We start from the raw sequence: 16,140 nt of genomic DNA, 5'->3' as shown, positions 1-16,140 counted from the left end.
ACAAAAACGTTTCAGAAGATTATGAATGAAAGGAAGTAAATAAATAAATGTAAAATTAGGAGTAAAGGTAAGTGTTAGAATGGGAGCAGGATATCAGGATATTACTGAGTAAGATAGCATAGGTGTGCTGGGTAAAGAATAAAATGATGGGAATATGAGTCACTAAAGGTGAGAATTGAAGGAATAAGAAATAAGAGTAAGTAAAAGTAGAGGGAAAAGTAAACATTGTGAGAAGAGAATATAGCTGACCGTGCGATGACACACACGCACACACGCACACACACACACACACACACACACACACACACACACACACACACACACACACACACACACACACACACACACACACACACACACACACACACACAGAGTTGTGGGGGATCTGGGGGGAGAGCAGGAGCAGGGGGTCCTGCCCGAAGGAGAGGATTTGCATCTCTCTCTCTCTCTCTCTCTCTCTCTCTCTCTCTCTCTCTCTCTCTCTCTCTCTCTCTCTCTCTCTCTCTCTCTCTCTCTCTCTCTCTCTCTCCTCGGACCTGCCGAGGTCCAGGTCTGCAGACGTCACTGGTCGATGATCCTTGTTTCTCTCCACCTCTCGGAGGAGGAAGAAGAGTTTATCCTCCTCCAGCCCCGGGACGGGACGGTCTCCTCTGCGGCTCCTCTCCTCAGTGTGACGGCGCTTCTCCTGTATGGTGGATATCCTGCTCAACACTTCTTTCTTGGATGATATGGGGGATCATTCCAAAAGTAAGATCGATCATAAGTTGGTTTTTTTGTTTTTGTTTGTTTTATTTTGAGTTTTACAGCCGAGTTGAATAATAGAATGATCTACTAAAAAAAAAACAAAAAAAACATTTTTGCAGAAAAAAAAAATTTAATCTTCAACTTGTCAAAGCGAAGAGCCACAAATATTCAAACTGACCTCCCACATGTGAAGTGTGGTGCTCATGCATCCAAAGTAACTCAAGCCATCGCGGTATTTTACCTCCCGTGGCCTCCGTAATAATTCATCCACTTTAGAAAAGTGCTTTTATTTTGTTGTGATCCCCGCACAATAAGCCAGCGTCTCCCTCGGACGAATGGGGCTGTCAGGGGGATTAAAAGAAGACGTTCGGTGTTGCATTGATCCCTTTCTCCATTCACAGAGAAGTCGGGATTCGCTATGTGTGTGGGCTGTGGAAGTCAGATACAGGACCAGTACATCCTGAGAGTCTCCCCGGACCTGGAGTGGCATGCTGCCTGCCTCAAGTGTGCAGAGTGCAACCAGTACCTGGACGAGAACTGCACTTGTTTCGTGCGCGACGGGAAAACTTACTGCAAAACAGATTATGCAAGGTGTGGACTTCAATTCTCATTTTTTTCCTCTTTATTTTAATCATGTTGAAAATGAAAAACAAATGCATAATTTTTTTTGAGATTTTTTTTTCATTTCATTTTTTGTATTTATTTTTTTTGGTAAAAATATTGCACTGTACATATCAGATTTGAGAGCGATGAAAGGGAAGGCATGCATGGGACCAAGACATCTCCGTGCTCCTTTTCAGGTTGTTTGGCATCAAATGTGCAAAGTGTAACATGGGCTTCTGCAGCAGCGACCTGGTGATGCGGGCCCGGGACAATGTCTATCACATGGAGTGTTTTCGGTGCTCCATGTGCAGCCGGCACCTCCTGCCGGGGGACGAGTTCTCCCTGCGGGACGACGAGCTGCTGTGCCGGGCGGACCACGGCCTTCTGGCGGAGCGGGCCGCCGCGGGGAGCCCACTGAGCCCCGGGAGCCTCCACAGCAGACCGTTGCACATCTCCGGTATTATTATTATTATTATTATTATTATTATTATTATTATTATTATTATTATTATTATTATTATTATTATTATTATTATTATTGTTATTATTAAAAATGTTCTAACCTTTTAGTTGCAATAATTTCAGGCCTCTTCGTTTTTCTAACTCTTCATTCCTCCATCAGAGCCAGTGTCGGTCCGGCACCCTCCCCACCACCGGAACCACGTCCACAAGCAGTCGGAGAAAACCACCCGGGTCCGGACGGTGCTGAACGAGAAGCAGCTCCACACCCTGCGGACTTGCTACAACGCCAACCCACGGCCCGACGCCCTGATGAAGGAGCAGCTGGTGGAGATGACCGGCCTGAGCCCCCGGGTCATCCGGGTCTGGTTCCAGAACAAGCGCTGCAAAGACAAGAAGAGGTCCATCCTCATGAAGCAGCTGCAGCAGCAGCAGCAGCACAGCGACAAAACTGTGAGCAACCTTTTCTCTTTTTTTTTTTTTTTTTTAATACCTGCATTATTTTATGTTTCCCATTTCTGCTACAGACTTTTGGAGTTACAGTTCAAAAGAAATGCATATACAACAAACCTGTGAAAATCATATTTAGATTAAATATGGCGTGCAAGTATTAAATCAAAAAATGAAGGGAAAAAAGATTACAAATCATGAAAAAAAGAAGCTGAAAATTATATTGTAGTGAAATAAAAGAAAGTGAATTAATACAGACAAACAGATGCATAAACAGTTGTTTAAAAAAATATTTCCTTCTTGTACATAAAATATTATTTAAATTGAATGTTCTTGCTTTTACACGCGCATGCAGAAATGATCCGTTTTCCTCCCTCCAAAGTCAATAAACGTTGCTAAATATTAATGTATTAACAAAGGGTGACTGGTTAGTTAATAATCACAAAGTTTCCCACGCATCTGATTCCCCAAAAAGCAAACGAGCAAAGTGTGTTTTTAAATATATCACTGTTTAATGATGTGTCTCAAACCACAATGACGCGATGTTTACCACATCTTAGACCAAAAACTGAGAGAAAATTGTGTTTTTATTGCTCTTGTAGAACCTGCAGGGCCTGACAGGCACGCCTCTGGTAGCGGGGAGTCCCATCCGGCATGAGGGCGGCGTGCAGGGGAACGCGGTGGAGGTGCAGACCTACCAGCCTCCCTGGAAAACCCTGAGCGACTTCGCCCTGCAGACCGACCTGGACCAGCCTGCCTTCCAACAACTGGTAAGACATCTTACATGGAACATGGAACAGTTTATTCTGCACATGTTCAATAACAAAAAAAAAATACATAAGTAAATGAGAGTGGCAAATTAAAATTAACTGTTTACAAGACACAGATTGGACTGATGGTTCACTTTTACGCACCAGGCTGCGCGCAGATCTTTGGGACACTGTGAAACATATATAGTGGGGATCGAACCACCGATTAAAGCTTTATCAATGTCCAAAAACTCTCTATTGAATATACAGCTGTTTGTGTAAACTACACAAGTTTAAACCACTTGGAACCACCTGATCTGTGTTGCGCGTTGTCATAAACGTGCCACACAGTAAACGTAAATATGTCTTTATTCACTTCTCATTGGCACTTTTAAGAACATGTTGATGTTATCAAGCATTAAAAAATTTGAAGTGGTTTTGATCCAAAAATCTTTTTTTTGAATGGAGATTTGTGCCAATATCACCATCATCTCTCGCTGATTTGACTTGTGGTTGGGCCCGGCAGGTGTCGTTCTCTGAATCCGGCTCTCTGGGAAACTCCTCGGGCAGTGACGTGACCTCTCTGTCCTCGCAGTTACCAGACACACCGAACAGCATGGTGCCGAGCCCCGTGGACACGTGAGGAGGCTCCCCCCCCCGGGGTCAGCCGGGGAGGAGGCCGTCAAACTCTCACCCGCAAAGAAAGTGCGCAAAGACCCCCTCAGTGACGCGCAAGGAAGAAAACCCGGAGCTCGAGATGGATTATTTCAGAGGATACATTCAGGGTCCGAGTGGAGTAGCGATGTTTCAGCTCGCTGACCCTGGAGCGCACGCTGCGGATGGGCCTGTGGCTGTGGGACACCTTACCTCCTTCTATCATGGTGCCAATACCTGAACTGGACATAATGGAAATATGTGATTGGATTCAAACATACGTGAGTCTTTTCCGGACGCCTGGACGCTCGCAGTGCGTTTATTCACCTGTGTTAGAGGTGTGCATGATTTGTAAGTTTTCCTATTGACTCTTGTAAATTATTGAAACAGAAGTGAAAAAAGAGAAAGCAAAAGTGAGACGCGCAGTGTTGGCGTTTTCTCCAGAAAATAACTTATTATTATTTATTCTGAGGACACGTACATGATCTTATCAATAAATAAAACAACTGATTATTGCATGCAAAGTCCAAGTGTTCCATAAACACACCGGGAGAGAACTATATGGTTGGTGGTCAAATAAATCAGTTTTATGGCAAATAGAAGCGCATACCTGCTGCTTGTAAAGTCGTGATACTGTTGAAATTCGAGGATTGAACTTGAAGACGTTCAAACTTTTTTTGTTTTGTTTTATTTATGAAGAAAAAAATCTGCAGAGACATTCAACATCAACACCAACTTTGAATTTCACTGTTAGCAAAACCTAAAAAAAAATAAATGCACATTTTAAGAAGGTTAGTTCTTGGATAGTGTGCACACTATTAACACATCAGCAGATACATTGAAGAAAATCGATTAGACTGGAAAAAAAGAAAATATTTTTTTGTCAAAGAATTCTACTAGATAGATAGATAGATAGATAGATAGATAGATAGATAGGCATTTGTATCAAATATATTCACCACAAAGTGATGCATACATAATATAATGGATTAATTTTTATAGTGATTGGTGGAAAACAAACAAGGATATTTGGGGCTGATCTATCATTGAGCTGAAAGGATTACTGACTAATTGCTGACAAGGTATCATTAAACATTTCTCCTATGAGTGATAGATCAGTGAATCCGACAAAAAAAAAACCAAAAACCAAAACGGTAGGCTTGGATATTTACCTATGATCCACTATTGAGCCCAAAACTGAGTCTAATAAATGTAGTTTTGCTCCAGTTATCCAGATCAAACGATAGGACGGGTCCTATTTGAACAGTGTCTTATACCTGAGGCCCATGTGAGCTACAAGTCTAGACAGAGGAGGCCTCCTTATCTCCATCTGGCATCACCTGCGGAGGACGCGCTGAGTGCACCCTCAACAGGAGGCTGAGGGGACCGCCGCGCGCCCCGCAGACGCATCCTGGCGTGTCCTCAGTTTATTTTCATTCCTGCAGGAATCCTGAGCGGCAAATAGCCGCTGGACAAGAGAGCAGGCAGGTCAAACAGAGACTGACACACTACACCTCAACAATTTGTTGGGGAGGATCAGCTTTTATCAGCAAGGGAAAGAGGAGACTCACCAACATAAAAAAAAGAAAAAAAAAGAAAAAAGAAACCAAAAAAATCCCTGAATATTATCTAGGGTTAGGGATTTATTATAAAAAATTTTTTTTAAGATTAAACTCTTTATAGTAAAAATATTAATTATAAAAAAAAAACAATACACAAGATAATGCAATGACAAACATGAAAACGTTTCACAAAATCTTGTATGCTTATTACAAATCTTTAAATAAATACCCTAAGGCTTGATCTTAAAAATGATATAAACAACTTTATTAGGGTTGGCTCACAGGACATTAAACAGTACAGAGCTCTCACATTTCCAAGATGTTTTCAAATTAACATCAGACAAGTTAAAGGATGTTTAAGCAGTGATGTTTTCATTTATTTTGGGGTATTTGTATCTGATATGCATCAAGAAAACCTGATTTTCTTTGAACACTTATAAGTTAAGAAGTTAAAAGCAGGATGGACTTTTTTTTTTTTAAATATAAAATGTGTAATGTACAAATTATAAAATATTGTAATACTTTGAAACACTATTTAAATTTTTCACGACATAAGATTAACTCCTAAGAATACTTCACATACTAATATTAACATAATTCAGTTTGTGTAATAATTAAAAAGAATATATATCTATCAAAGGCCCACTTCTGAATCAAATGAGAAATGTTCATGTTTTAGAGATGCACCTGGATGGCGTGAAAAAACAACCTAAAATCAAAAAAAGGATTTTACCATGTTCATAAATGTCAATGCACACTTGATATGTATTCATATTATTTAGAAAGCCTATTGTTGAAATTACCCATGTAAACATAAACCCTGTAAATATATGATCAGTCAGCATAGGACTCCCCAAAAAAATTAAACATGAATGGAAATGATTGTTTGACAGTGACCGTTATATGAGAATGTGTTTGTGCACAGAACAAAATATAACAAAGAACAGGAAACAACCGTAAAACTTTTATTAATAATAACAAAAAAAATCCTTACAAGTGCCTCTTATAGTAACAAAGTGCCTTCGAACAAGCAGTGAATGGAAAAAAAAAATACTCTTGACACATATATAAGGCAAGTCATTGAACACATAACTGGCCTTATGTAGACTAGAAAACAACATTCTGGTCTTTCACATTCACAACTTGGTATTTTTTTCTTCTTTTAATAAATTAACACAAAATGTAAAAGTGAAAATGTTTCGCAAACTTACAAAGTCCATGTGAGTAAATGCTCCAGGTTTAGATTGGAGACGCTTAGAAAGTGTAAGTATTTCTATCGACAACAGGAAAAATAGAAGAAGAAAAAAACATGGCTTATTCAGAGTTTACATGGAAATGATGTGCGTCTGTTGCAACTGCAACAAATAAGACATTTTGTGCAAAATTAATCGTAGAAGCATCAAACTGATTTCCACGAAATCAATACAGATGCACCAGAATACAGTAAGAACATGGAGAACGTGGAACTCGTGTGCAGACTTTAAGTCGGGGAGAAAAGAAGGAGAAAAGTCAACAGAAATGTCTTTTGTGTGATTGGGTATTCACTCTTCTTGCTTATTGAGAAAAAACTGCACCACCGAGTCCCACTGATCTCTGGGAAAGCGGTTGGACAGTTCACAGTAATCCAGAGGCTGGGAAACTGTAGACAGAAAACAACAACTGTAATACCGGTGGGCGTTTAACAAGTGTCACAGATCCTTTAATAACCAAGTGGAAAATCTAAAACAAGGCTGTCCTGAGAATAAAACAATACGTCTCAACAACTACAATCAAAAATCTAACATCGAAATGATCATCAACTAACTTTAAAAGCATACCGAACTCAAAATGTTCAGTATTAACTCTCTTATGGTGTTATTTGCTTGATGCGCTTCGAATAACTCACCCGTTTTGCATGTTTTGCTCTTTGACTCCTTCTCATTTGTAGCACAGTCCTGGAACATAGGTTACGTTTCAGTACCATCGCACAGCAAAGTGTCTCATCCTAACCGCATTCAATTAGAGCTTCCAGTAAACAAAAACACAGAAGGTTCAAGCAAAGTTAACGCAGCCAAAATGTTTCCACCTCGTCGTGATTCATGTGCCAAACTAAACCACCCTGGATTGAATCGTGCCGCCCCGGAGGAGGAGGAGGAGGAGGAGGAATGCTCCTGAGGTTAAGTCGCGCCATGCATTATTGCTTTGTTTGAAAGAAATGACAATGGCTTGTCTCCCTTTCAATGGAAGTTAATCAGTGTCTAAACAGTGGTGGTGGCAGAGTGGTGCGGGCCTTGTTGTCACAGGAAGATGAAGGAGACGAGCTGTTTACTGGGAGCTGAACCAGTGGCAGGTAAATCCACTGTGAAGGAAACCATTTATCTTTGTGAGGGAAACAGCCTGTCTGTTACAGATTCACCAGTGCTGAAAAATCAGACCCCCCCCCCTCAAAAGTTAAAGAAATTAACTCAGTTTGGAAATTGTATTTGAAAAAACTCAAAATCAAAGCAAGGAAAGACATTTTTTGTAAATGGGTTGTCTGCATAGATTTTAAACATTTCTTAACCATTATAATACGGTTAATAAATGCAGACACAAGTGGGATTTTGTATTGAGATCAAATCTGATGATTTATTTATTTCTGCACAAATGTCACCCAAAAGCCTCGAGTTTAATTCAAACAGATTCAAAGTTTCATCACGTAGAAAGCTGGAATATGACAAGCTCTTTACTCTTTCATTGATCATCATTTTAAGCTTTTAAGTCTGAAAAATCCAAATACAATTTCTCAAAATAATTGAATATTCCACCAGATCAAACATTGTGTCTTAATTTTCTTTAAACAGAGGCCAGAAATACAACTGAAATTGAAAAAAAAAAACATATAATGTGAGTGTAAAAATGATTGACAAAACACTTTCAATAACGCACACGCTTTTCGAGATGCGCCTGTTTGTGTGCGACGCCGTCTCCATAGTTACCTGGATGAAGGTGACGAGCAGCATACAGGTCATCTCCTGCTGCAGGATCAGCTTGTTCTGAGAGTTGTTGTAGCAGGCAGAGATGAGGGAGGGAAAGAGGACGCTCTTGAGGTGTGCTTGGCTGAAGTACCGGAAGGGCAGCTGACATAGTTTCTGCAACACGCTGGGCTGGCGGCCAGACTGCACTATCACCTGGAACACACACACACACACACACACACAAAGAGCAGTTGCCAGTCACTCACTCAAGTCAGTCAGTGGCACCATTGCTTGTAAATCACCGCCCCCGAGCTCCTCCTACATGTAAATCTGCCACTAAAACAACACACAAACAGCCATTAGGAGGAGACCGGAGGGGGGGGGGGGCTCAGCCTCCCACCACACAATTACAGGCTATAAAACACAATGATGGGATGTTTTGCCGCAAAACGACAACAGCGGAGCTGCTGTAAAATAATAACAGCGACGTGAACCGATGTCATCGTTAGTGGTTAAAACTTCACTTTCAAGTCTTGTGTTGGGCTCCTGAAGCTCGGGTTGAGAGGGTATTCTCAGGGCAAAAGGGTACGAAGGGGTGGGGGTGGTGGAGCTTCCATCACCCGTGCTCCCCCCCCCCCCACAACTTTGAGGAACGAGCGATACCATTAACGCTATTTTCACCCTGCTGACATCTTGCCCTCCGTCTGAGCCCGTCAATCACATCCGGGCCGCCAGTATTAAAACCAAATCACTGCCAGCTTCATTTGATTAGAAACGAGTTGGGCCTGCTGTGAAGCAAGGGGTCCCTGCCTAAACGCTCTGGTCATCTCCCCCCCGAGCGTCAGGCCACCATCAGCACTCATCTGAGAGCCAGAGGGTCAACGTGTTAAATCCTGGATGACGAAGAAGAAGAAGGAGGGGAAAAAAAACCCCTGTGTACTGCTTCACAGGTACAGACTGCAGGCCTGGGGGGGCTCAACGTCAATGGAAGCCAGAAGGGCAAGGTGAGGTCCCCAAGTCGCCGCGCACATAAATTCACGAGATTTACAAGATTTTAAAAATACACTCACTAATACTCTTCCATTGGGTTCTCCTTTGATAATGCACTCCCAAGTTTGAGCGGCGGGATAAACAAAGCGATAACTCACCGCTTTTATCAGTTCAAGGTGAAGCCTCTCAGAGTCGCTCGCCACAGCACAGTTCAAAGGGACACAAAACAGTGTCATTTCCTGTCATCATTCATTTAAAGGATCCATCCAGAAGACACAAACAGCCTCGACTTTAATGAATCGCAAATACTTGAAACATGTAAAGAGCGCGGCATTCATCCGCCTAAAATGGAAGCGATACTTTATAAGGCTCAGAGGAGAATCCATTCAAAATAGAAGAAGAAGAGAAAAAAAAAAGCTCTGAATGAGGGCGTGCATCAGTGCCAATTTTATGTTTTTAGGCGAGGAAGAATTTTGGACATGTTGGACAAAGGCGGGCCCCGGGGTGTTTCGGGTATTTTGAGTGTGTAATTTAAGCAATTTTGTGCCACTTTTATTTTTTTCTTCCCCCTTAACTAAATCCGAGATTTCCATATTTTCTCTCGCCGGTGCAATGCTGACCAAACGGACACTGAGGGCTCATAAATTTCTGCAGCCGAATTCATTGGAAAGCCAAGGCTTTTTCAATCTGCAAAAGTAAAAGAATCTCCCCATTCTTCTCTTTTAATCCGGAGCATTTATGCCGGGGTATCATAATTTAACACCACAGCCAGTTCTGGATGTTTGAGTTGGAGCTCTGGGCAGATCCAGCTCACAAATCACCCAGCGATCTCATAATCCCTCCACTATGCACAATTCCATCTTCAGCTGCCTAAACAAATTGTCCAGCCTCAAGTGCCTGACGCAGAAAGTCATAAAACAAAGGCTGGTGGCAGCAAGAGTCTGGAGGTGGAAACCCAATCGCCTGCCAACTTTCCACGCCTCTACCAGGTGAAGAGCAGCACCAGGGACGGCAGTGGTTTCCAACTCGAGATTAAGCCGCGGTGTTACTTCTCCCAGCTCAGCTGCAGCTCAAAGGCCTGACATATCATAAAACTAACAAGCATCTGAATCCACGTGTCTGGTACAAGTAACAGACCCCGTAAAAAAACCCAAAAAAACCCTCCAAAACAAAACAAAAAACAAGTGTCCTGGCTGCTCTGTTCTTCCTTAAGCGAAGAGTCCTGGCATTTTCAAACAGCTTTATGACACTTCTATTACATAACTTCCTCACTGTCCACAATGACAACAAAGAGAGGGTGAAGTTAATGTTCTGAAACAAACAAGACTGCAGGAAAACCCCACTGATGAGGCGGAAACGCCACGTTAAAGCACATTTAAGAACCAAGAGCAGAAAATGAGGCCGACATTGTTCAGCCTGGCAAGAAAGTATAAATCTGAAATGACACAACCTGCATGTAAACAAGATTCTGCAGCATGAAAGAGGTTTCATTTCTTACTGCACTTGTGTAAAACTGAACGAGCGCTGGCTTCTGCAACCTTTTCAACCAAAGAGCTACTTTGGCTTCTCTCCTACAAAATATAATTCTATCTGAAGCCACAAAACACATTTTAACCTTCAAAATAACACAGCTTTCAAATGTTTATACACAATTCTGCGGCGTATTGTAAAACTGAAGTTTATTTTGCGCGAATGAAACGAGGAACCGTCATGAAGAACCACCGATATCCCGGATTTTAGGTGTGTTTGCTGTTACTTTTATGTTATATTTGCCGGTTTCTCTCCACCAACAAAAGAGAAGAAACATACCATTTCATTGACAAACTAATTTGTCCACACGGAATCAAACTTAACCTTTTCTTTCTTTTTTAATTTAGGTTACTATGGTAGGATTCAGAAACTCCTCTTCAATTACCTGCGGTGAAATGTGATGGAAAGGTGACATAGGACACATATTTTGTTCATCTTCTATTCGACTGTCACTTTTCAGTCACCTCAAGCTGTATGACAAAGGTCATATTTTAAACTAATCCGAGGAGCAATAGCGTTAATCAACTTTTATTTCAGAACATTTTATTCAGAATTTTTCAAAAAACAAGCAGATACAAGTTGAACTATTCATTCAAATTATTTCTTAGATTTCTTTGTAAACATACAGGCGATTTTCCCAATTTTTGAAAATATTCCTAATTATTCCGACCAACCATTCATGCTGAAATAAGAAGTTTTTAGATTTACATAAATGAAACAGGAGTACAAATATAGACGCTACAGAGAGACCAAACAGCCTCTGGAACCACGTGTTGCAGAGCTACACTGCAGTAGTTGCGTCACGTTTAAAGCGCATTTCTATTTGTCGTATCTGGACAACCTGACGCCCTCGGGAGGAACCCGAGTCAGGATAGAGCTGTATATCTGACACTTGATCTCACAAAATAAACCAGATCCAGGGGAAGTGATAAGAAACCAAGACGGCAGACGACACAAAGCGGAGTTAGTCATTTAAATGTTTAGTACTTTTTCTTTTTTCCCCCCCTTCCTTTTTACAACGGCTCACTGAGACATGCACAGGACGCTGTGTAAATTGCCCTCGGACAATTGGTTGCCAGCGACGCAGACATTGACAAAGGCACTCCAACTTGATGTTTAGGGGAACTGTCAGCCGTTTAAAAATCCAATAAAACCCCCTGTTTACACAATAAAGCTGAATAACTCCTTATTTATCTCTATGAGCCGACGCTGTCATTCCATCCCAGATCCAACTGCTGATAATCGCGCCGGGAAACCAACGCGACGACAGTGTTACAGACAAATGGAAACTCCTCGCTGAAAGGTTTTGCAGGGATAAAAATGTCCTCGGCTTCACTTAAAAGTCAGTTGGACCTGCGTTCACCCTTGAAGCGGAGTGTAAATCATCAACCCGGCTAACAATCAAGTCCTCTCCTGCCGGTGAGTGGAGTGTGTGTCTGTGCTTCTCTGCCTCTGTTTACTCTGCTGGGTGATACTGAGTGTGTATTCTCTGCTGCTGGCTCCCCGTGGTCTGCGCGAGCTGCACTTACCCTGCAGGCACCGAGGGCTTGGCTGTCTTGGCAGTAATGGACTGCTGAAGGAAGAGTTTCAACATCAGGTTAACAGGAATTACAGGCCTAAAGCTGGGCTCGGGCCCTGCAGGGCGGAGGAAACGCCCTCCGAGAGAATGGGAAGAAGACGACTGACCCCACAGATAAGGCTGCGCTCTGGAGATGTGTGTGGGATGCTCAGGCGAGACAACAACCATAGCTCACGTGACCGCTAGTGCGACCGAGCAACAAAACATGATCGGGCTTTCAGGTCATTTCAGGAGAAGACACAATTTGGTAAAAGTGGCCAGATTGATTCAACACAATTGCTCATGTTAAAGTAAGAAAAACCTGGTTCTGAAATCTTATTTCTTTTAAAAGTGCAACAACCGGATAAGTGGTGGATATCTATAATAAAGCCATGCCTGTCACCATGGAGACCTGAATTATAGTAGAAGGGTAAAGATATTAATTTAACTATTGTTGTAAAAGTGCTGTAAAACGATATATATGGACCACAATGTAAACCTCTAGGTACAGTAGGTAGGACAAGAAATACTGAATTTAATCATACTTTTTTGCAGTACGAGCCTTCATCTCACCCTTCATACAGTTTCTCTGATTGTGTCAGTTTAATGAACTTAATGAAGTTCATCCTTATTGCTGCTGGTACTTTTATTTATATTACAAACTACGCACACTGGATTCCCTGGTTCACATTCTCTCTCTGTGTTGTAGACGCAGCGTCGAAAACAAGCTATAAGCCAGTTTTAATGACGTAATCAGAGTGTACAGATACTTTAATCCATTTTCAGGGAGTAAAAGACTCAAGTATTATTATTAATACAGTAGCAAAGTATCGGCACTTTGTTACTTACTACTTCTGTGATCATGCTACCTCCAATTAGACCTCTGTGTGCATGTGTATACATTAAAATATTTGTTTGCAGCTTACTCTGCTTGCGTGTGTGTGGCCACTTTCCACCTCCTGGAAAAAAAAAAAAAGTTTTCTTAAGAGAAGAGTAGTCCCAGACAGGAATCAGGTGGGTTAACATGTCACCGGTTTACAATTACAATCCCGTCAGCTCGAAGATTCAAGCGATCATCACCGTGTATGAATCACAAATGAATCACTGTATTTGGAGACAAGGAGATTACTGCTGCATTTCTCTTTGAGGGGAAGAAAAAAAAACCCAAAACAAAACTGGACAAACTGTTACATGTCAGTTACAAAATAGTTTGTTCTGCTTTTCTTCTCAAAAGCTCTCCACAGACGCTCCCAGCAGACAATGAAACATATGGCTACACGGCTCAGTGGCCCCCACGAGCAGAGACACATTTATAAACCCACACAGGCCTACATATGTCACTCTCCCAATGGCTTTCTGTGCGACAAGGTGAATTATTCATGCCCCCAAGACCAGAGGGAATACATCACTGTGTGTAGTGCTTCTTCAAAGTCCTGCGTTTTTATGAGCAGCCTTATTTCTCGAGCATGTATATAAACAAAAGCCGGTGTGTGTCGACAGTGAATCAGCAGTCCCTGCGACCGCACAGGCCTCGGGTCGAGCCGCTTTTGTGTCCTGCCAATGCTTACATTAGCTTGAGAAAAGCTCAAGCTGCTCTAAATATTCTCCTTTGCGCCATCCATCTTGGTGCTGAGCGGAATGGCTGCGTTCCAGGAACTGGACCACTGGCAAAGATCAACTTTGTGAAGTGTGGGATCTTTTTTTTTTTCCTCTCCCCCTGACAAGCTATACTCAAATATACTTAAAAACAACAACAAAGATTTACAATTCCCTCCCTCAAAGGTAGGATAGAAAGACTGTTGTCGCTTTCTTTTCAAAAAGCGCATTTGAAAGCGTGACATGTATTGCATCAAATGAAAAACGTGCAAATCTTATTTTCATGAACTATGAAATGAAATGTCAACAGAGTCGCCAGTTAGCATTGCTGTGGGTGCACCAGGATGGACACTCTGCCATGTGGTTAATTTAATCATCGGTCCTCATTCAATTATTCAATATAATATGCAAATTAGCCATGCAATGACCACCAAATGCTAATCCTGTACATCAGAATAATTAGGTTGAACAGGAGCAGGGAGGGGGGGCTCATGTAGCACACCACAGGAGAAGAAACATTTAATTACAAATGAATTAAAAAAAAGAAAAAAAGAAAAAAAAATCTGGCATGTAAATTGTTGTGATGGAGGTTTACGGTGACTGTGTGAATATAAATGACACATCAGAGACTGGAGTGGCGGCTGCTGCCCGTGTGGGTCCGGCTCAGCTTAATCAGAGCCCAGCCAACTGTAGCACGGCTAATCAGGGGCCCTGTGGATGGGCCATGCATGACGGCCAACTACACAGGAGCCACGTCTGCTTGCTCCATCACATCCCGCTCACTTCCACAGAGACCCCCTGAGTAGTTGTAACAACAGTAGCCGCATGCCGCCTTGCTTTACCAGGAGGGAACAATGGGTCACTCTGCAGGACAATGGAAGACACGCAGACCAAAAGCAGGAAGGTGCCAAGGCATCAATCTTTAAACAGGTGCTTTTTGTTACAATTACAAAACTACACCCTTTTTCTGATGAATAATAGATGAGGAAAAACAATAATAAGATGATAGTACCAGGCTCTTCGAACTCGACAGACACACTCAAACAAAAGGGATGAAATGTTACCCGCGTTCAAGCAAGTTCTACAGAGACGACAGAAAAAAATCAATCAAAACTTCAAATTAAAGTGGCTCGACTTAAACTAATGAGTAGAGAAGCTGTTGTACCTTTCAAAGTGAAAAGACCAAATAGGACTTTAGAAATGTTCTCTAAAAACCACCTTCAATTTACTCATGTTGATCATTTGTTTTTATAGATTGCACACTAAAAAACATTTAACATTTTGCTGAGAAAAAAATATTTGCAGATTAATATAAAAAAAAAAGAAAAAGAACCATTCCTTGAGTTCAGGATAATACAGGTACAAGATTTGCCTGACAAGATTTTTAGATTTGCCAGTTATTTCTCCAATCATAAGTTTCAAGCTTTAAAAATAGAAAAAAGGGAAACATCCCATATTTTCAAATATCAAAATGTTTACTGCCATCCTGATTTTCATTACTTAAAATATAATGAATAAAATCAAATAGTTCAGATTGTGTTCAGAACTACATCCTGTATGGCAATATACTATATATTTATGATGTTCATATTTGCTTTAATGACCTTAAAAAAAAATTATATTGATGAAGGTTGAGGCTGGATTACCTGGTTGTCTGGGTGGTTCACAGTGAAGTATCCCACACAGATGATGACTTCGTGCAGTAGTTCTTCAGCGGAGTGCTGAGTACAGTACCACAGCAGGGAGCTGATGATATGTCGGAAAGCCAAGGAGAGACCTTCAGCTCCTAAAACAGACTGGCAGGCCACAGACAATGGGTAAGCGTAACGTATTGAAGTGTCCATAATGTGTCTACTTGTCATGACAAGAGCTCAACACTATAATGGTGTTAAAAAAAAAAAAAGAAAGAAAGAAAAGATTATGTGTTTTGCTGGTGGGGATGTACGTGGTGCAACTGTGTAAGCAAATTAAATGGGGGTCCAACCATAAAATACCCTAATCCCACTCAGAAGTGAGATGCGAGGAGCAGCTCAGAGACAGTATTTATTAAACATGTCAGTGTGACAGAGCACCATAAGATCATCACAGTTTGCACTGGAGGGTTGGTTGTGTTAGCGTTTTAAACACCAACCAACACAATAGCTTCAAAACGTTAAGCTGGTTTTGAGGGCAATATCTCCAATTTAGAGGGTAAACTCACTTAAAGAGGAAAAGAACAAGAGCTGCTAAATTAAAAAAAAAATACTCAACAATAAATGCTGTAAAAGAAAAATAATATTTGGATCTGTTGGAAAACAGGAAAACCACTA

General features: G+C 41.4%; 2 protein-coding genes across 5 annotated transcripts in view; one reads left to right on the top strand and one right to left on the bottom strand.

Annotated features, from left to right (window-relative positions):
• Positions 1–531: 531 nt before the first annotated feature.
• Positions 532–3,648, top strand: isl2a (ISL LIM homeobox 2a; the record flags this gene model as incomplete). Its single annotated transcript, XM_080504271.1, has 6 exons — positions 532–747; positions 1,146–1,335; positions 1,545–1,804; positions 1,970–2,259; positions 2,859–3,026; positions 3,532–3,648. The coding sequence occupies exons 1-6, from the start codon at positions 690–692 to the stop codon at positions 3,646–3,648; spliced, it is 1,083 nt and encodes a 360-aa protein (XP_080360397.1). The 5' UTR covers positions 532–689.
• A 2,524-nt stretch (positions 3,649–6,172) lies between these two features.
• Positions 6,173–16,140, bottom strand: part of scaper (S-phase cyclin A-associated protein in the ER) — a 61,038-nt gene continuing 51,070 nt past the window's right edge. For 2 of the 4 annotated variants that reach the window (XM_080505426.1, XM_080505428.1), the window contains 5 exons: positions 15,478–15,627; positions 13,162–13,194; positions 8,179–8,370; positions 7,107–7,155; positions 6,173–6,860 (listed from right to left, as the gene is read on the bottom strand). In XM_080505426.1, the coding sequence (XP_080361552.1) occupies positions 6,763–6,860; positions 7,107–7,155; positions 8,179–8,370; positions 13,162–13,194; positions 15,478–15,627 (522 nt within the window). In that variant the 3' untranslated portion in view covers positions 6,173–6,762. The remainder of the gene's footprint in view (positions 6,861–7,106; positions 7,156–8,178; positions 8,371–13,161; positions 13,195–15,477; positions 15,628–16,140) is intronic. The other 2 variants (XM_080505427.1, XM_080505429.1) reach the window with 1 other exon arrangement.

This window comes from Blennius ocellaris (assembly GCF_963422515.1).
Source record: "Blennius ocellaris genome assembly, chromosome: 11".
Lineage (NCBI taxonomy): Eukaryota > Metazoa > Chordata > Actinopteri > Blenniiformes > Blenniidae > Blennius > Blennius ocellaris.
Note: the sequence above shows the minus strand (reverse complement) of the source record. Positions and strands in the feature narration are given on the sequence as shown.